The sequence below is a fragment of the Podarcis pityusensis genome (assembly GCF_964106645.2).
Source record: "Podarcis pityusensis genome assembly, chromosome: Z".
Lineage (NCBI taxonomy): Eukaryota > Metazoa > Chordata > Lepidosauria > Squamata > Lacertidae > Podarcis > Podarcis pityusensis.
This window is the reverse complement of record NC_138044.1, coordinates 14,259,509-14,281,137: the sequence shown is the minus strand read 5'-3', so window position 1 is coordinate 14,281,137 and position 21,629 is coordinate 14,259,509. Positions and strand designations below refer to the sequence as shown.

The 21,629-nt window shown below is 42.6% G+C and overlaps 1 protein-coding gene and 1 long non-coding RNA gene across 7 annotated transcripts in view; both read left to right on the top strand.

Annotated features, from left to right (window-relative positions):
- The window catches only part of LOC308468471, a 253,966-nt gene that overhangs the window by 139,752 nt on the left and 92,585 nt on the right, over positions 1 to 21,629 (top strand). The window lies entirely within an intron of this gene.
- MED27 (mediator complex subunit 27) overlaps positions 1 to 21,629 on the top strand; it is a 175,656-nt gene that overhangs the window by 64,963 nt on the left and 89,064 nt on the right. For all 6 annotated transcript variants that reach the window (XR_013981653.1, XM_080990651.1, XM_080990653.1 and 3 more), the window contains one exon: positions 5,240 to 5,370. Coding sequence is in view for 5 of the 6 variants with exons in the window: in XM_080990651.1 (XP_080846777.1) it covers positions 5,240 to 5,370 (131 nt within the window). In the remaining variant the exon portion in view is untranslated. The remainder of the gene's footprint in view (positions 1 to 5,239; positions 5,371 to 21,629) is intronic.

Here is a 21,629-nt window from a genome sequence, read left to right as displayed (position 1 = left end):
TGAACTGCCCTTGATGTCTACCACAGCCTGGAATACCATCCTTATTTCAGGCATAGTAATATGTTCCATGGGATTTTGATGCCAAATATGGAAATGAGAAGAATCTAGGTACTTGCCTAGCCAAAAGAAATCTAGTTCATGAAAACATTGGATTATTTCCCTCTTTTCTTCCACTTTAATCAAGCCCTCCAAATATAGATAATTGATATTATGGTCAGCGGCTGGTGTGCAGAGCGGCATGGGAACACTGGGGCTAAGCTCTGTAGCATGCACCGAGCCTCCGACCAGGCCCCACTCAGCAGTCCTACTAGGCTGACGCTTCGCTCTCCCAGGCCCACACCACGCTCCTACCTGGCCCTGACAGCCTCTGCAGTTCCGCCCGTTATCCCCAATACATCGACAGTAGGAACGGCAGTGGCGCAAAGGGCTCCTTGTTCAGCAGACGACCATCGTTTTTGTGTTGATTGCCATTTTGTCACACCGGAAGTCCTCCTTGGATATTCTTGTTGAAGTTTTTGCAGGCTGTGGACTTTCCAACCCTGAAGGTGATGCTGGGAAGCAAGTTTGTGTTTTGATGGCACAGCAAGCTGCAATTAATCTTAAAACTGATAAAAAAACTTCCAAACTCCTGTTTCCTAGTCATGCTGGCAGAGGAGGGAGAAACACACACTGCAGTTCATTCAAATAACACTAAACTATGGTTTGGCATTGCATTTGATTGAGGCTACAATCTACTTCTGGTCTGCCAGCTGATAACATATGCTAGTTAATTCTGGCGTGATGCCAAATGATAGTTAAACAGAACTGAACCATAGACCTCTGCCTATTAAATACGATAGCATTGGAGATAGGGCCTTATGCCATGAATGGATTTCATGGAAATCCTTAAGTGTCCATGATTAGAAACATTGCCAAGCCGAAATATCTCTGCTAATCTTGCAGAGATTAAATCATATATTTTATGGACCATATTAGTTGAATTAGCTGTAGTATCTTGGTTCCTCCTTTAGACCTAAAAGCTAAGAAAATGTTTCCAGCTTGGGGAAAAAAGGAGCCTGTTCTGTTCAAATACAGTATATGGTGCTTAAATAATGTATAAATCAGGTTGGACAGGAGCTGCCTGTCAGTTTTATTAACTTTGACCTTTTCTCCCATTATAAAGATGGTTTGGTAAATATTTAATGGGCCCTTATAGATCTTGACAGTTGGATCTCTGTTCCTGGAAGCAGAATTAGGTAGGCAGGAGTGCCTGTATTACATGCAATTAACAAACACAGTTTAATCAGAAAGACTTGGCCTTCAAAGGCAAAAAACGTGTTCTGGTTTTGAATAATAATACAATTTTTTTAAAAAAATTACTATGCTTTCAGATAATGCCCTCCAAAGCAGAAATCCTACAAGGTAGTTTCATCATGGGACCCCCCTCACCCCTTTTTAAATGGCACAATTCAAAATCTAGCTCTGATTAGTGCAGATGTTTGTGCCATGTCCATTGTGCAGACTTCTAAATTGGGTGAAGTCACCCCATCCTGTGTCGCTTGGTCTATAACAAGCCTTCCTTTTCCAGACTGGTCCGCCAGGGTCTAAATGGCTGAGCTAGCATTGGTCTTAATAAGATGTCATGAAAGGAAGGGAAGGGTAAGTGTATAGAGTCAGAAAAGGGTCTCTTGCCAAGTTAGTGGTGCCTTTAATTCCATGAAAAAGTGGTGCATATTGCTCTCACTGCAAATTCTAGTAGCAAAGATTGAAAATGGGATTGCTTGACATTTTGAAACATTGTCTTTCAAACATGTACTGTCCCTTGCATTCATTGATTTTTATTTAAGGAATCTGTGGGAGAAAAACAAATTTTAGCAAAATTCATTGGCCTAAGATGAGCATGCTAGAGTGAAATGATACCCAGTCCTCTCTAGCAGAGAGTAACTCCACTTCTATTAAGAATGCTATACATCTTTGTATCATTGTCTAGATCACATGGTAAATGGGTCAAGAAAACCAGAAAGTTGTTATGATGCAGAATGGGATGTTCTAAAACAGACAGTTTGCTCTTTGCTGCATGGTGTCATTAATTTGTAGAGTGTTTTCTGAAAACTCCCAACTCCAATCAACCCTGGCTGACAGCACATGGTTACGGATGATGTTTAATATGGCAACATCTCAGGGGCCACAACTTCCCCACCCTTGACTTGATGGGACCATTTCAGAGAAACAATTTAACTCTGAATAACAGGTGCTGGATAATAGACACCTTGCTTCCCGGAGGCACCTGTTCAAAGCATAGTCCTGAACTCAGTGGACCCTTGATGGGATTCAACAAGTCTGTGGCTATTTGGGACACATTGGATCGACAGACTTACTTGGTCTGCTGCCATATATGAAATGCATGATTTCTTATATCTTCCCCGTAATGTTTCTGATAAGCTTTGTCCATCTTCCTTTGTCCCCTTGGATAACTTTTTGTTTTTAAAGGAAGGTAACCATATTAGTAAAGGTAAAGGGACCCCTGACCATTAGGTCCAGTCACAGATGACTCTGGGGTAGCGGCACTCATCTTGCTTTACTGGCCGAGGGAGCCAATGTACAGCTTCCGGGTCCTGTGGCCAGCATGACTAAGCCGCTTCTGGCGAACCAGAGCAGCGCATGGAAATGCCGTTTACCTTCCTGCTGGAGCGGTACCTATTTATCTACTTGCACTTTGATGTGCTTTTGAACTGCTAGGTTGGCAGGAGCTGGGACCGAGCAACGGGAGCTCACGCCGTTGCAGGGATTCGAACCGCCGACCTTCTGATCAGCAAGCGCTAGGCTCTGTGGTTTAGACCACAGCGCCACCCGCACCATATTACAACTTATCAATTACTTTAATGGTACAATGATTTAATGTCATTATTTCAAATGACTATCTTTTGTGATTAAATATGTAAAAGGTAAAGGGACCCCTGACCGTTAGGTCCAGTCGTGGCCGACTCTGGGGTTGTGGCGCTCATCTCGTTTTATTGGCCGAGGGAGCCAGCGTACAGATCATGTGGCCAGTATGACTAAGCCGCTTCTGGCGAAACCAGCGCAGCGCACGGAAATGCTGTTTACCTTCCTGCAGGAGCGGTACCTATTTATCTACTTGCACTTTGATGTGCTTTTGAACTGCTAGGTTGGCAGGAGCAGGGACTGAGCAACGGGAGCTCACCCCGTCGCGGGTATTCGAACTGCCGACCTTCTGATCGGCAAGTCCTAGGCTCTGTGGTTTAACCCACACTGCCACCCGCGTCCTGATTAAATATGAGTGACCTGCAAATTATCATAACTGATTTTGGTTGTTGTGGGATTTTTTGTGTTGTACAAAATGTTCTGAAACTTGACCAATCAATTAATTTTCTTTGGACCAGTCAAATACTCAGCCCTTATTTCCTTATATGATTGAGCGCTCTAGGCAAGAAATGTGCAGTGAGCTGCAGAAAGTGGACTCGTAATTGGCATGGTTTTCTCAAAATTTGGGACCAGAAGGCCTTTAAGATGTCCAGCTCTGCTAAGCATTTTGCAAAGAGCAGCACAAGGGAGGGTGTTTTTTTCCCTATTGGCACGTAAAATACTGCCAGAAAGGAAGTTGGCCATGCTCAGATGGTTGTGGCAGCAAAGGTGCAGTGCACATTCCCCTGATTAGTTTGTTACTTTAGCTTATGGAGAACATTGTCACTCCTTCTAATTGTGGACTCAGCACTGACAGGATTGGATCCAGAGACTGGGTCACTGAGTAGCTAGAGTATTGGTATTGGTGGGCTCAGGAAACTCCAAAGTTTGCCAGAGTATGCTAACATTGCTAACATGTGGGATGGCACTTCCCCTTGAGTAGATTAGGCAGAGGCCCTGTCAGTCTTCTGCCTCTTCTCCAGGGGAAGGAGCCATCCCATACCCCAGACCAACCCCGTCTAAGGCTGGATTAGGTTGGGTCCAACTGAGTTTCTCAGGATTCTTAGCTTTGTTAGTGTTTCTCTAGTGTAATTTCACTTTTGGGTGGTGGTACTGCTTTTTCTTTTATTTTCAACTGTCCTCTTCTGTTTACTTTGCTGTGCTTACTTACCCCCATTTTTACTTTGATTTCCCCCTCACAGTTTGCTTGTTTGCTATTTCTCTATTACTTGTGTAGTTTTATTCCCCCATCTCCCTAGTGAGGTAAGTGGTAAAGGGAGAGATTTGCCTATAGCAGAGAATATAAAGTAAAACTAAAAGTTCGCCTGGACTTCTTTTCTCTCAGTTTGACTGCAGTGATCACCATTTAGGTGAACACAGCATTTTTGGCGGGTCCCATTGATAATTTAGCAAAGTGGTGGTGCCATTTTGGATTGACCCTTAGCTTGTGTTTTTAAGTGCTTCTTCCCCTCAGCTTGGTTGTCCTACTGAGTTCTGTGCCAATTAAACCCTACATGATCACCTGTCTCCCCTCTTTATACCACTTTATGCATCTGAGGTGGTAGACTGTAATCCATGACAATATATATGCTAATAAATTTGTTAGCTTTTAATGCGCCCCTGGAGTCTTTGTGGGCTTTGCTGCAGCAGGCTACCACTAGCCCTCAGAAAATTCTTGAGATGTCTTTTCTTTCTTCAAATTTATTCTATTCAAAATAATTAATACTTGTAGCAAATCTATGCTAGGTAGCCTTGTAATTCCTGGATCATAAAGCTGGGCTGGTTGGATAGGCAGAATGCATGGCTTAGGCCAATATAGTTTTTGCTTTCTAGCACCTAGGTTCTTTTCAGCTGTAGAGATCCCCTGTGTCTTGTCAATGCCAGCTGTGGGTTCATTGTCTAAGAATAAAAGGAGAATTGACTTTTACAATGTACGAATCCTGAACTGTCTTTTGATGACTCTCTCTGTGAAAAGCATGAAGAGCATTTGGATAGATACTTGTGAAATATTTCATTGCCATCTCCTAAGCTGACAGCTGATATCCCAGGCATGTTCACACTTGTGAAAGTGCTGTAACCTCCAGACAAGTGTAGGAGTGTTTGCCAAAATATCATAAAATGCTGTGCAGTAAATGATCATCATACCCCCCACCTCCGCCACTGCCACTGTGCTTTATAAAGGAAGAACTTAGAATGGCACAGGCTGTGCTTTTGTTGAAGGAAACGTTTTGGTTCTGGGCTCAATCATGTATGTGTAGCATGTAAAGTCCAAACTTCTGAAATGTTTCAAAGAGAAGGGTTATTAACTGATTCCATATCCTCTCTCCCTCTTTTCTAGTTGCAGTACCATGCAGGGCTGGCGTCTGGTCTTCTGAATCAGCAGTCTTTGAAACGGTCAGCCAACCAAATGGGGGTGTCTGCCAAGCGGAGACCGAAAGCCCAGCCTACCACCCTAGTGCTTCCACCTCAGTAAGTACTAAAGGTGTAGTGGGGGGGGGAGAAAGAAAGAGAATACACACACACACATGCAGAGAGAGAGAGAGAGAGAGAGAGGGAGAAATTGCAGTACAATAACATTCTGTGGCTTTCTATTTAAGTACATTTTAAAAAGAATGAGAGAGGAGGGTGGAGTGTAAAAGCTGTTCTGCCAAGTTTACTTACTTAAGTTCAATATGTGTCTACCTGCTGCTGTTCTGTAATTCACCATTTTTGTCCCTAAAACCTGCAAAGAAAAAAGGAATTTCTGAAAACACCCAGGCACCTTGGCAATCTTTTAAATAATTTTTAGGGAGCTTTCAAAAACATTGGAATGTGTTTAGGATCATCCAGCATTTTCCCTGAAAGGTTGAGGAAAACCCTCCTTTCCACCCAAGCCCCACCCCACCCTAAAACTCAGCTTGGGGCAAGAGAAGACAAAGATGGTAGACCTTCAGGCATACCAGCCTTAAGTCACACTGGATTTTTGCTGATCAGATGTCCTCTGGGGACTCTCTGAAAAGGAAATATATACAGAGCATTGCTTTTCTGGTAAGGTTCCCGGGACTTGTAGTTCCAGTCCAGTCTTTGGTGGTAAAAGTTCTCGAGATGAGGAACGGGACAACTTCTGCTTTTAAGTTTTTGAGGATGCTTTGGGTCAGAGGGAGATGGAAGCTGTTCATGTGACTGTGTCATAGAGCTGTATTCCCTCCAGTTCTGCTCTGGAGATCTTGAAAGCAGCCTTGATCAAATGCTTGAGGCATTGAGTGAGGAAGGAGCATGGCTTGGATGTGTCTAAACAATTAATTGAATCACAGCCTCTGACTTTACTTTTGGTGGGGGCATCTACAATGAAGCAAACAGGATGGGAAAACCTCTTTTTTCACATGCTGATAAGAAACAAGAGACCTGAAGCTGAATGTATGATTCTGTTAATCTAAACGGTTTAAAAATAAATAAATTATACAGGCCGCTTGTTTATTGTATGTTTATTTTATATTAGAATGCAGACACTTTTTGCAGGCTACATGCAATTAAGTTCAGTAACTATAAAGACTAGCAATCAGCAATTTGCGTAGTCTGGTTCTGATGCCAAGCACAAAAACCCCACCGCCATGCAACAAAGCTTATAAATTAATCAAATTCTTAAAATATTTAGTGACATATATAGAGGAATTATCACAATAAGAAATGAAGCATAAGACGTTAGTGTGGTGCTCTGAGCCCTCTTCTCTCAGAAGCACGCTTTTTCATTCAGGTATGAACCTATGCTGCTGAGTATCTAGTTTTGAGATAATCAGCATCCTCTTTGCCACCAGTCTACATAGTTATGTGACACAGGAGACCCAAAGGAAAAACTAAGTCCTTGGCACAAAGACTAACAGAAAGAAAAGGTAAATATTGCCTCCTACCACCGCCTCTGTTGCAACAGAAAGCAATTGCATATGGATATTTGGATATCTTACCATTGTATCTCTATAGCTGAACTTAGTGAGCCAGATAAATTCTTGCAGAGATTGAGAAAAGGGCCAAATGCACACTTGAAATCCTAGCCCTTGTTGTATTTAGGAGTGTTAAGCAGATTCCTTATAATCAGTGAAGCAATGAAGCCTCATCTAATGTAAGGAAAGTTTGTGCTATTGAGTTATGGTGGTACCTCTGGTTACGTACTTAATTCGTTCTGGAGGTCCGTTCTTAACCTGAAACTGTTCTTAACCTGAAGCACCACTTTAGCTAATGGGGCCTCCCACTGCTGCTGCGCCGCCGTGGCGCTATTTCTGTTCTCATCCTGAAGCAAAGTTCTTAACCCTGGGTTAGCGGAGGCTGTAACCCGAGATACCACTGTATCATTAAAATAGTGGTGGCCAAACTTTTTCAACTGGAGGGCCACATTCCCTGTTGGCCAGCTCTCCAAAGGGCTGCATGTCAGTACTGGCCATGGCCAAAGGAAAGATGAGTGTGGCCAAAGTGGGCAAGCCGACCCCATACTCTCTTGTATACAACATACCATGTGTGCACCACAGACCTCTCATGCATGCTTATGTGCATTCATTGTAACCTTTCCTCCTTGCAGTCTCTTCCTCTTGTTGCTCATCTGCTTAGAAAATGCTGGAGCAGCAAGGAAGAGAGGGCTTTAGAGGGGACACTCAAATATACATACGTGTGGGATTGACTTCCTACACCTCTCACCTTCCAGCTCCTGATTACTTTGCTTGTTGATGATCGCATTGGACCTTTCCAGCCAGAGAGCTGTTCAAACAGGTTAATCAAGGAGTTCAGATAAACTGCTTATGCTTACTGTCTCTTCCCTCTGCTCCCTTAAGTGATCAGTAGAAGAAGGAAGGATACCCCCAAGCACAGTGGGGTGCTTCCTAATAATATCTATATCTGTTCAGCCACCATATATATAACCTCAGATTACACTGTTAATGCCACTTACATTCCCTTGTCTTGTTTTCACTGCTGCCACTGAATAACTGTTAGTTGTATCTGGTTGACTGACCAAATCCAAAGAGTACTCCCTAATACTTCCTCATCATCCTGGAAAAAGTGACAAGTGGGGTGCCACAGGGTTTTCTCCTGGACTTTTTGTTGCTCAACGTCTTTATAAACAACTTGGAGGAAGGAATTGAGGGAATGCTCATCAAATTTGCCAATGACACCAAACTGGAAAGAGTAACAAATGCCACAGAAGATAGAATCAGTATTCAAAATCAGATTGGATAACTGGTCCCAAACTAACACAATGAATTTCAATAGGGACAAATGCAAGATTCTGCACGTAGACAGGAAGAACCACCTGCACAAATATAAGATGAAGGACACATGGCTTGCAGTAATGTACATGTGAAAAGGTTCTAGGAGTCTTAATAGCCCACAAGCTTAACATGAGTCAACAGGGTTGAATAGAATCATGGAAGTGTACGGTTGGAAAGGACCATAAGTGCCATCTAGTCCTACCCCCTGCAATGCAGGAATCTTTTTGCCCAGTGTTGCGCTTGGACCCACAGCCCTGTGATTAAGAGGCTGAGGTGATACAGCAGCAGCAGAAAAAAAAAACCTAATGCTATTCTGGATTGCATCAACAGAAGTATAGTGTCCAGATCAAGGGAAGTACTAGTACCACTCTATTCTGCCTTGGTCAGACCCCACCTGGAATACTCTGTCCACTTCTGGGGACCACAATTTAAAAAGGATATTGACAAGCTGAAACGTGCATGGAGGAAGGCAACCAAGATGATAAAGGGTCTGGAAGCCAAGCCTTATGAGGAATGTGTGATGGATTGTGTATGTTTACCTGTAGAATTGAAGACTGAGAGGAGATATGAAAGCCATCTTCAAATATTTAAAGGACTGTCCCACGGAAGATGGAGCAAGCTTGTTTTCTCCTGCTCCAGTGGTTAGGACCCAAACCAATAGCTTCAAGTTACAAGAAAGGGGATTCCAACTAAACATCAGTAATAACTTTTTGCCAGTAAGCGCTTTTCAACAGTGGAAAGAACTACTTCAGGGGATTGTGGACTCTATATCCTTGGAGGTTTTTAAGCAGAGGTTGAACTGTCATCTGTTATGGGATCTTTAGTTAGTCCTGCATTGCAGGGGACTAGATGACCCTTGGGGTCCCTTCCAACTCTGTAGTTCTATGATTATATGATACTACACAAACAGGTTGAATTAGATGACGCTCAGGGTCTCTTCCAGTGCTGCAATTCTATGATTCATTTACAGTGTCTTAATCTATTTTAATTTGTTCCAAAGGAAAAATGATTTAGCAAAGGCACTTGGCATGATATCATATCTGTTCGTATAGTTCAGGTCAAAGGGATTTTTCTGCAGCCCAAGAACAAAATTATGTGGGAAAGCCATTTGTATATGGCTTTTCTGGCAGCTGTTTACTTTTTACTTGAGTGGGTGGTTCTGATCTCTTGATCTGAAAGAAGAATCCAAGATTCCCATCACATTTCATGCCAAATCATCCTTGGCAAAACTGCCTAGTTCCAAGTCTGTTAAAGGCTGGTTTTCTAGACAGCAGTTTAGTCCACTATCTTTTAAAGTATTAAAGTATTAAAGGAAATACTTGGAAATACCATATAGAGAGTTTGTGTGAAGACCATTGCACCATAACTCCAGACTAAAACTGAATTGGCATATGCAAAGGGGAAAGAGAAATAAAAAATATCAGCTGCCAGGAAGATCAGTTATGCTATGGGCATGGATAAGAGGGCAATTAACTTATCAGCCAGAGGCTTGGAAAAGGTGAGATTGTGGTGCATCCTCAAGTTATGGATACTTGGGACAGAGGGCCTTATATGCAAGGATTGATGATTTCACATGATATGGAGGGTAGTATTGACTGGATAGGTATGCATAGTAACAATAATGCATTATATAGCTATACCGTTCTTAATATAGTTTAAAGTACTGGATAATAGTCATGTGGTAAATATATTATGCATGATAAAGAGTTATTTTTCTTTTTGTAAAATGGGAACAGTAGATTTCCATAGGAGAGTTAGCCTTCAGTGCCCTGTTGGATCAGGCCAAAGACCCTTCTTGTCCAACATCCTGTTCTCACAGTGACCAGCTAAATGCATCTGGGAAGTCTACAAGCAGGTCACAAGTGCAATAGTCCTCGCCTGCTTCCCAGCCACTAGTATTCAGTGGCATATCACTTCTCATATTGGAGGTAACATAGTCATTATGACTGCTAGCCATTGCAAAAGCCTTACCCTCCACCATTTTTTTAATGAACCATATGGGCCTTAGGAAACCTCTTTTACACAACCTGCACTAGTCTTGCTTTGAGAATTGTAGTTGTTAAAAATGACACTTCACCCAGCATTATTGATTAAGGCAACATGATGTGCCAGAAAGTTAACACCCCCCCTTGTGAAATTGGCTTTATGAGCCCTTCCTAGCTTTGTGTTGTGCATACTTCAAAGCCACTTTGAAGCTGTTAACCTTGAGTGGAGACTTTGTTCCATTGTCTTGACCTTCTGAGATGTTTCAAAAGCTCCAGTTTGCTATCAGGTATAGGTAGGGGAACCAGTAGAAATGCCAGGATAGGTTAAAAGTGAATATGATGGGAGAGAGTTCCGGAAGCAACTTTTTATTGTTGTCTGGCTTCCCTTTAGCTTCAAACACTTGGTTGCTGAGAGATTGCCATTAGTTGGACTTTTCCTGGAGTCCTGGCTGCAGAGTAGGCTCAGCGGGTCACATAATTTTGTTAGTGGTTTTTCTTTCTCTCCAGTTGGCTCATTATTCTTTATTAGACTGTCAAGAAAAATAGAAGAACCACTAAAATTAAATAATTGCTTAAAAATGGGGGAGCACTTCTTATCCCTTTGGACCATCCTTCTTTGAGAAAACAGATTTTTCAGTTGCTCGGGGTTCTCTGGTTGACAACTTGATTTACTGCAGGGGCCTAAACACATTTTGGGGAAAGGAGGGAGGACGGAAACTTTTTATCATGTGGCTTTCCCCCATGCTGCTTAAATTTTGACATTGCCCTTAGTTCCTGTTAGTATTACAAGGTACATCCAGTGTTCTACATTCCCCATTCACCAGCCGTGTTTTGCGACTGGCCATAGTCCACTTGCAACCAAGCAGCCATGTCTTGTCACCAGGTTTGGTGACTGACAAATCCAGCATCTGGCTGTTGCGCAAGTTAGCTGGCTTAAGCCGAAGCATGGCATCAAAAACTAAAACAGGCTGATGGGGAGGAGCACACGGCTCCAATAAGGGGCTTGGGTGGGGAGTAGGGCTGGACAATGTTAGGATTTCAACATCACAGTATATCACCAGACAAACATTGCGATCTGACAGTACAACACAATGTTAAAACAAACTGCATTGGCCCAAGCCCATGAGGCGCAGGGTGAAACTGCCACAGCTCTGCCCACGGGAGCTGAGGCACTTTCACTGCAGCACTTCGCAGGCAGGGACAAACACCGCTTGTTTGCGCTGCTCAGCTGGGGGGCAGGACGGCTCCCACCTCCCAGCTGAGGGAGCCCCAATGTCTCTCTTGAGGAGCAAGCAGCTGTGTGCCCCTGAATGGAGAGGTTTAAAGGAGCCCCCGCCCATCTAAAGCTCGTGCAAGCAGGAGGTGAGGGCTCTGTTGGGGGGAGGGGGAAATCACATCTGCCAACCAATGTGCCGCTTTGGTTTCAGATACTACATGGGAAGACAAATCTAAAAAGCCTGGGACACAAATTTTCACAGCCTTCTAGCAGCTGTGGTGGCTCATTTACCAGAAGTAATGTATTTAGCATTAACTGTGGAAGTGTATACTGGATTCTGACAAAACTAAACCTCCTAGAGCACAATATATATCAAGATTAAGGTAAAGTGTAAAGGGACCCCTGACCATTCGGTCCAGTCGTGGCTGACTCTGGGGTTGCAGCGCTCATCTTGCTTTCCTGGCCATGGGAGCCGGCGTACAGCTTCCAGGTCCTGTGGCCAGCATGACTAAGCTGCTTCTGGCGAACCAGATCAGCGCACGGAAACAGCGTTTACCTTCCTGCTGGAGCAGTACCTATTTATCTACTTGCACTTTTTTGGGGTGCTTTTGAACTGCTAGGTTGGCAGGAGCAGGGACTGAGCAACGGGAGCTCACCCCATCGTGGGGATTTGAACCGCTGACCTTCTGATTGGCAAGTCCTAGGCTCTGTGGTTTAACCCACAGCGCCACCCGCGTCCCCGTAATCAAGATTACCACCACAGAAAAAACCATAGAATCATAGAATTTGTAGACCAAAGGTCTCCTGGTCCACTGCTGCAAATATGACTATGAAACCTTCATTCCCTCCCTTATTTGATTTAACGGCATCAAGCATGAATGAAAAGAAAATGCTCCGAGTGTACGTTTCAGAAGGAGAAACACCCCTCCCCCTGTATATAGGTCTCATGATTAACACTGTCACTAAAGAAAAAATATATATAGATAAACTGTCTTATCTGGGCCTGAGTGTTACATATAATTGAGTGCAAGAAGTATCAGCCACAGTAACAAATGTACTGTGTGAACAATACATGGAGAAAGGTGTGGGCCTGCTCAAGCTGTGACATAATCATAACCACAATTTTATTATTTATATCCCATCCATCTGACTCGGTTGTCCCAACCTAGGTGGCTTCCAACACATACAGTATAAAAACATAATAAAACGCCAGACATTAAAAACTTCTCAATACAGTGGAACCTCAGTTCCCGAATGCCTCCGTTGTCGTACATTTTATTTCTTGAACGCCAAAGACCCGGAAGAAAATGCTTCTGTTTTTGAACGTTTTTCGGAACTTGAACATGCAGTGCAGCTACTGCTGACTGCAAGAAGTTCTTGCCACAAATGGGAAGCTGTGCCTTGGTTTTTTAACGTTCCAGAAGCCAAACTGGCTTCCGGAACGAATTTCGTTCGAGAACCGAGGTACCACTGCACAGGGCTGCCTTCAGATGTCTTCTATAAGTTGTGCAGTTCTTCATCTCCTTGACATCTGAAGGAAGGGTGTTCCACCGGGAGGGTGCCACAGGGAGGGTGCCTTGTTCCCTGTAACTTCACTTCTAGCAGTGAGGGAACCACCAGGAGGCCCTCGGCGCTGGACCTCAGTGTCCGGGCTGAATGATGGGGGCGGAGACGCTCCTTCAGGTATACTAGGCCAAGGCCACTTAGGGCTTTAAAGGTCAGCACCAACACTTTGAATTGTGCTCAGAAACATACTGGGAGCCAGTGAAGAACCTTTAGGACCAGCGGTATATGATCCCAGTAGTCGCTCCCAGTCACCTGTCTAGCTGCTGCATTCTGGATTAGTCTTTGTTTCCGAGTCTCCTTGAAAGGTAGCCCCACGAAGAGCATGTTGCAGTAGTCCAAACGGGAGATAACCACAGCATGTAGCACTCTGGTGTGACAGTGAGCAGGCAAGTAGGGTCTCAGCCAGCGTACCAGTTTGAGTTAATGCTAAATACTGTACATTACTTCTGGTAAATGAGCTACCACATTGGCTGCCAGATGTTAAATTTTTTGGCATTAATTTCAGCTGTCCCACCCCACTAGTTACACTTGAGGGACCTCTGCTTCCTTGGAGCTTTGCAAAGACTGGATTTGCAGCACTCCTGAGGCTATATTTCCACTGTTGGGTTTGTTGTAAGCACTTCTGCCTTTATACATCAACCCTCATCTCCTTTTTTTTCTTTTTCCACATCTCAGGAGTCACTTCCTTCCCATCCTCATAGGATAGTGGTTTTAAACTGATGGGCCTTGGTGCCCTGGAGTGACATGAATGATGGTGGGAGAAGCCATGGGTAGCACCTGCTTCTATCCCTCCTTCTTTTCCTCCTTCCTCTGAATAGATAAATTAGATTGTGTAGATTAGATTAATAAAAGTGGCCACGCATGGAGAAAGTGAGGCCTATGTCATCTGCAAACCATGTCTGACAGGAACTCTGGTTCCTTGCCCTTGCTTTGGAGGGGGCTACACTGCTTGCAGACAGGCTGAGGGGGGACTACAGAAAGAATGTAGTTGGTCAAGGCAGCTGTGGACGCAGAAAGATTAAAAACCTCTGTCTTAAAGCGAAGTGGAGAATCTTTGTAGTCTTATGTATAGAAGTGGACAGTGCAGTAAGATTTGCTGTGCAACAAGAAGGTGGTCAATTAATACTAAGCAAACCAAAGGTTGCTATTAAAACTTTTCAAGAGAGTGAGTGAGGTGAAATGTACGTAGCAATAATTTCAGCTGCTTCAAATTTCCTTAGTATTACGCAAATTTTGCTCTTTCCCCCTTACTGGCAAATGCTGCATTAAGTAACAATATTCATTAAATACCATAGAGATGATATGCAATAAAGAAATAATCCAGAGACCTGGGTTTGTGCTTCTCCCTAGAAGAGTTAATATAATTAAAGATTAAAATACTGTGTGCATTCTCAAACATAGAAATACCTTTTTGTACATGATGGGAATTGCATTAATAAGGAAGAGATCATTTTCCAATAACTTTCAATACAAGAGACATCCCCAATATCCTCACTCTTGCTAGTTTATCACACGACTCCTTTAGTATTACTTTTTCAAGGTAATGAATTAGCAACTGGCTCTGCTCCAGAAAAGAAATACAAGCTGGAAGTGTGTCTTTTTCTGCATTCAGTCTTGTGATGTCGTTGTTAGGAATGTGCAATACATCTTTTTCTTCCCAGATTGCATTTTGCTAGTCTCAGATTTCCTTTGTTGAAATCTCATTCATTTTGTGTTCCCTTCATTGCTTATCATTTTTTTTGCTTGTTTCAATATTATTTTATCTTCTTACATTTATAGTCCACTTTTCTTCAATCATAGAGACCAAGGTAGCATACACATGGTTCCCAAGCAGTCACCCATTCTGGCACTGACCAGACTCTGACCTGCATAGCTTCAGCAAAGTGGTGGCCTCATGCACCTTCAGACTGTATCCAAGACTCATTATTAAAGTTTTTGCCTCTTTTTCTTTTAAAAAATGTTTTGTTGCAACTGCCTATATCAGCAGAGGAGCAGAACTCAACAGCTACCATTCTGAGGTTGGGGAGAAGGGAGGAGGCAGCTGCCATAAAAAATGTGAGAGCTCCTATTCTTATTTATTTGCTTGTTTATAAAAATATTTATATACTGTTGTATCATTAAAATATTTCAAAGTGGTTTACAACATAAAAGCATAAAATTATACAATAAATCATTAAAAGTTTAAAACAAGTTAAAAGCAAAAAGAATTTAAAACAACATCAATAGACCATTGTGGGTGAGAGACTCTTAACTGCCTGCATAGGCCTGGCAGAATAGAATTTTTCCCATCAGGTTTTTAAAAATTGGCACAGAAGGCACCTGCTGAATTTCCATTGGTAGGGTGTTCCACAGGACTGGGCATATGAAGCTAAAGGCTACGTTTCTTCTTGTCAAATGTGTCTCACCAGATTGGAGAATGACTATAGACACTCCTGCAGATAATCTCAGTGATATATTCCAGTTTGATCACTGGTTTCAGGCAATCCCTGACACTTTCTCACCAGGTGTTCCACAACAGTGCTGTGTTTGGACTCTCTGGGGGATAATAGTGGCTAGAAGTGGCAATAAATAAAGAGCAGAAGAGCCCTGCTGGATTGGGCCAGTGGCCCATCTAGTCCAACATTCTTTTCTCACTGTGGCCAACCAGATGCCTGTGGTGCACTCACAAGTAGGATCTGAGCACAAGACCACTGTCCCCTCCTGCAGTTTCCAGCAACTAGTATTCAGAAGTATTAGCTGCCTCCAAATGCAGAGGGGGAGTTGCACCTTTCTCTCTGTTATTTTGATTGCCCTCTTCTGATCCTCCTCCAAATATATCTACAGTGTTACCTCGGGTTAAGAACTTAATTTGTTCTGGAGGTCCGTTCTTAACCTGAAACTGTTCTTAACCTGAAGCACCACTTTAGCTAGTGGGGCCTCCTGCCGCCGCCACCCAATTTCTGTTCTCATCCTGAAGCAAAGTTCTTAACCCGAGGTACTATTTCTGGGTTAGCAGAGTCTGTAACCTGAAGCGTCTGTAATCTGAAGCATCTGTAACCCAAGGTACCACTGTAATAGGAATGTTCCTTTGTACATTCATTTCAGGAAGGATGCAAATTTGATCAAATAATTCCTGCTCAATTCAGTTTTCCATTAGTCATGAAATGAATGCACTTCCCTAGCACTGATACTGGTTTAACAGTATGATATTTGCCTTTTCAGGCCCTTATGTTAACTTAGAGTGTCATGACAAAGGATGCATGCACACCATACGCCAAGCCATGCACTTTCAATGTATGGTGTGTCTGCAGCCAAAGTAATGAGAACTGTATAAATGGTGTAAAAACCAGGATTGGAAACTGGTATCCTAGAGACCAAGTCTGGCTCTCCAATGCTTCTGTTTATCTATCCTCCCACAGTATGCGCATAATATATATGTGTGTGTGTGTGCGCGCGCGCGCGTACGCGTGAGTGTGTGTGCATTTGTGTGAATATAATCCCCATTTATATGCCTGTCATAATCAATAACGCAGGTGAATTGTTGGTAACACTCTCACCTTCCCTCGTGTTCCCTATGGGGAACAAGAGCAGTGGCTCAGTCTGAGTTTTCAGTTGGTTGCTGTTACGTTGAAGTCAGAGAACCTGCAAACAGGAGTATAAATAGATGTAAAGTAAGAACTCTTGCATTACATCAGTATCAAAGCTGATTGGCTCTCACAGTGGGGAAGAAAAGTTTAAAGAGAACTTTCAGTATTTTGACTCATATCGGCCCTTTCCCTATTCAGAATTTGACCCCCAATGAGAATTAGTTCTCAACAAAGAGCAAACTTAATTCCTTTTCTTCTAGTAATACTAGAAATGAATATCTACACTTAACTCCTGTTCATCTGGCCTTGTGTGGAATGTTGTTTTGTTTTGTTCTGCAGAGATTGTGAAATGCACTTCAGTTGCCAATCAGCAGTTTTTTTGTAGATTGCCTTAACCTTGCACAGCAAGCTGCAAGGTTCAGAATACATTGTGGCTTTTTTGGCTGTATTTTCTTCTGCAGCTATCAAGAAGGAAGTTGTCTAGAATTTGAGAGAAGGATAGTGATGAGCCTGGTGTATTGAGTGTGGATTTCAACCACAAGTGATTGTTTCTTTTCAGATTTTCTTTTTTTTAAAAAAAGGGAGTGGGGGAAGAAGACTGTATCAGCAGTAACACCACCACTGTTCCATGAAATTAAGGCGTTTGCTACTTGCAATCACTGAAGGGAATGGGCATCTGGGTCATTTCATATCAAGTGATCCATATTTTTTGCCTCGTGTCATCCAATTTTCTTAATATTTTGTAGATTTGTTGAATGATAAAAACTAAGTTTATACATAAAGGTGTTTTTTTTCTCATCCCATTTTTGAATGTGATCTCATTCAGATTCCAAGATGAAATTTTTCAGGTAGCTCTTGGAAATATTAAATAATAATAAAAAATCGGAAATTTTAAATCATATTATTATTTTTAATCACTTTTTAAAATTTAAAATTTTGTAACTTAACTTTAAAATTTAAAGTAAGCCCATCATGTGACATATCATATTAAAGCCCATGAAGGTCTGAATTCTGAAGATTGGTATTTTTCGTTTTGAAATATTTCAGTTATTGGCTGAGCTTTCCCAGATGTTGTTGAACTACAACTCCCATCACCCCTAGCTATCAAGGCCAGAGCTCAGGAATAATGGGAGTTGTAGTCCAACAACATCTGGGGACCACAGGTTGAGAACCACTGTAAGGTTTTTGTGTAGTCCAGCAAGGCCAAAAACAGGATGAGATTTAAAAAATAAATTTTAGATATAAACTTAGTTTTGATCATTCAACAAGTGTACAAAATATTAAGAAAATTGGGTGGCATGAGGTAAAAAATATGGATCACTTGATATGGAATAACTCTCTCTGAAATCTTCTACATAATTTTGGTCAGCATATTTCAAGCCACACCCAGAGTATTTGGGAGTGCTGCTCTAAGACAAACTACATTGTGTGTTCATTCCTTGGAGCGATCTAGCTACTCATTCTGTTGAGATCAGAGCTCTGAAGAGAAAGGCAGCAGCAAAAGCCTGAGTGCTATAATTGGGGCTAGAGACCTTGCTTAGAACTAACAGTAAAGCATAGTCCTGCTGCCTATGCCACAGGCTTGTTACCTACTTTTTTTTAAAAAAAGGTGTTTACTCTCTGCATAGTCATATAATTGGTAAACTGCAACACATTACTTAAAGATGAAACTGGCAGAATGGGACGGCCCATTGTAATGTTTAACTCAGCGTTGCCAGCCCAACACCCACAGGAACCATAGCATCTGTAAATGTTTTCACTAGTACTCCTGAGCAGGTGCCCCACACCTTGAGCTTTCATTTTTAAAAAATGTCTCTAGCCCTCCTAGAAAGAAAGTTATGGGGCAGAATGTGCAGACGGCTTCTATGTGATTTGTGTGAAATGAGAATTAGTTTGAAAACCTTGCGTTTTTTAAATGGTACCTTCATTACAGGTTTTTAAGCAGAGGTGAATGGCCATCTGTCTTGGATGTTCTAGTTGAGATTCCTGCACTGCAGAGGGTTGAACTTGATGACCCTTGAGGTCCATTCCACCTCTATGAGTCTATGAATGCTTCCTATTGTTGCTAGACAGCAACACCGTCAGTGTGTAAGTGCATGTGTGCACATGTCTGCATGTGTGGTCTCAGCCAGGGCCATCAGGGCATAGCTGACTTGCCATGGTAAGCAAAAGGTTGTTGGGGGTGGCTTTCTCTCTCAATTTGTTTTATGTCATACTCCCACACACCCCATAGCAGCTATCTGATGACGGCACCCCCAGCACTTCATCAAAATTTGAAATGTGCCCACTGGTCCAAAAAAGTTGGCAGCCTGGTTTAACTTGTACATTTGGGGTGTGTGGACACAGAGAGAAAATGCCCTTATAGGCAAAAATTACTTTTAAATGAATAAATAGACAATGGAACTGTGTTAGCATCTATGCAAATAATAGCCTTTTCACTTCAGCCAGATGCCAAAGAACCATGAAACAAGTTGTGTGAGCAACATACAAACAAACAAACAAAATTATACTCATTGGATCTCAAATGGCATCTCCCCATGGAATATGACAAACTGCATTTGAAATCAAGAGAGGCCGATGTGTCGTCTGGTATTTGAAAATAAACTGAGACGGCAAGTTCTGCTAGGTTCACCTGAGCCCCTTGTGTGACTCTAAGCAGCAGTTTGGATTTCTTGAGTCCCGTTTCCGTTCTTAAAAGTCTTATAGTCCTCTTCTCTTGTTACCAGCTACTTACTAGGTGGTGTAATTTCATTACAAAGGAGAGAAAAAACAATTTGCAGAGCCTGGCTTAATCTGAATTTCTCAGGAGTTGTGTTCAGCATCAAGCAATTGATTTTCATTATCACTTATTAATGCAAAGCCATAGCATTCACTTAAAAAAAAAACACTTTAAAGAAAAGCCATAAGCCCTCACCACTAAAATAAATTACTATTTATTTCAGAATAGTCTTAAGAGGCTGATCCTGATAAACAGTTACTCATCCATTGCGCTTCACTTGGTGGTGACTCTGGGGAAGAGTCTTTGAAGGTGATCCCAAGGTCCAAGCAGGCAAGGGACAAAGTAAAAGACACTTAAAATGAAATACCAGCCTGTAGAGGAGAGGACAGTTCTGCGGAACAGGATGAGGTGCCTGATGTGTTCACTGCTTGCTAGCATCTTATGGATTCCTTCCCATAGAGTAGTTGATAGTAGAGCAATATCAACTGTTTGCATGGCACTTTTTCAAAAGGCTGGCCCCAGAGCAATTTACAACATATCACACGAGCAGTAATACTTAGAAAGGAGATGAAAATGGCAAATCATCTTAAATGTCAAGAAATAAATACAGTGGTACCTCGGGTTACAGATGCTTCAGGTTATGCGTTTTCGGGTTGCGCACCGCGCCGAACCTAGAAGTATCAAAACGGATTACTTCTGGGTTTCAGCACTCGCACAAGTGCTGAAACACTAAATCATGCTTTGCGCATGCGCAGAAACGCCAAATTGCAACCTGCGTGTGCACAGACGTGGCGCTGTGGGTTGCAAACACTGTGGGTTATAAACGTGTCTCCCACACGGATCACGTTTGCAACCTGAGGTTCCACTGTACAGCATAAAACAAGCAGTCCACCCAGCACAGTATAAAATAATGCAAATAAATGCACCTAATTTTATAGTTTAAAACAGTGGTCACAAATTAGTTGTCTTATGGCACATGTCCTATGAGTCTGACCAAACTGCGGGAGGCAGTGGAAGACAGGAGTGCCTGGTGTGCTCTGGTCCGTGGGGTCACGAAGAGTCGGACACGACTAAACGACTAAACAACAACAACAAAATGGCACATACCCACCAACTGTCCAGAACATCACGTTTTTGAGGGTTGTGCTCTCACATGGGTCATGTGACTGATATGGGAGCATGGCCTGGAAGATGTGTACCCCAGTTTTGCACTGGGACATGTTGGAGGGTATGGTGGCACTATTCACATAACAAAAACTACCACAGAGATATCAACATTTTCAAAAGTAGGAATTCCATGGCTTAGCTTTTGAAAAACGGGGTTCACAGTACTTTCCTAATTGGGAACCACTGGCTTAAAACTATTAGGAGAGTTAAAGCTGTTAGGTGAGAATGAAGTATAACACAGAATATACATGGTCAAAAATATGTCCATTCTACAAGGCAGCCATTCCACTTCCTTGTGGGTGCCACTTGGTGCTTTTCATTGCAGTAGCAATGTTATTCCTTAATGCTGCTCCTGTTAAATTTTGTCCTTTGACCTGTCCTTCAGTTGATTCTAAAGTAAACACAAGAACTTTAAGAATGTTCCATATTTAGACAGGTAAGTGCATGGAACTTGTCAGTGCAGTATCTTAGTCCCTGGTTACCTCTAATGTAGATGTTACTGTGTAGCTGATTGAAAATGTGGCCTCCAGAGATACAGGCCATCTTCATTCGGCATGGTTCCTAGGATCATGCTGGCTGGGGCTGATGCAAGTTGTGTTCAAAACCACTTGGAGGGCAAAGACTTATTTAAATTCTTCACATCCATCTACCTACCTCTCTCCCTACCTCTCTCCCCTCCCTCTTTTATTCCTGCTACCCATGGTGCATTATTACCACATTTTTATCCTGCCCTCTTTTGAAGGAGATCAAGACTTAATTCTGTCTCTTCTCTCCAATCTCCCCATGCCATTTTACTCTCACTAAACGCTCTGAGGCTCGCTTAGTTGAGCAGGGCCAGGCCACAGGTAACAAAAATGAATCAAGCTCTGAATCAAGCTCTCCCAAGTCCAGAAATGGGGAATCTGTAACTATGTATTAGCCCCAGTCAGTGTGTTGAGGGATGATATGAGTTTAGTCTAGCAACATTTTGAGTGGCTTGGGCTTCCCAGCCTTGCCCTAGCTCAACACTTTCCACTGTACAACTGGCTCTCATGATTGCTGACTTTCCCCCAGCCTCCTTTCTGGCCCCTGGCATAATAAAGTATATGTAGTAAGAGGTAGCGATGGCCACCAGCATGGATGGCTTTAAAAGGGGATTAGATATATTCATGGAGGATGAATTAACGGAGGATGACCATATATTGCCTCCAGTACCAGAGACATTATGCATCTGAATACCAGTTACCGTACTTGGAATCGCAAGTGGGGAGAGTGCTCTTGCACTCAGGTCCTGCT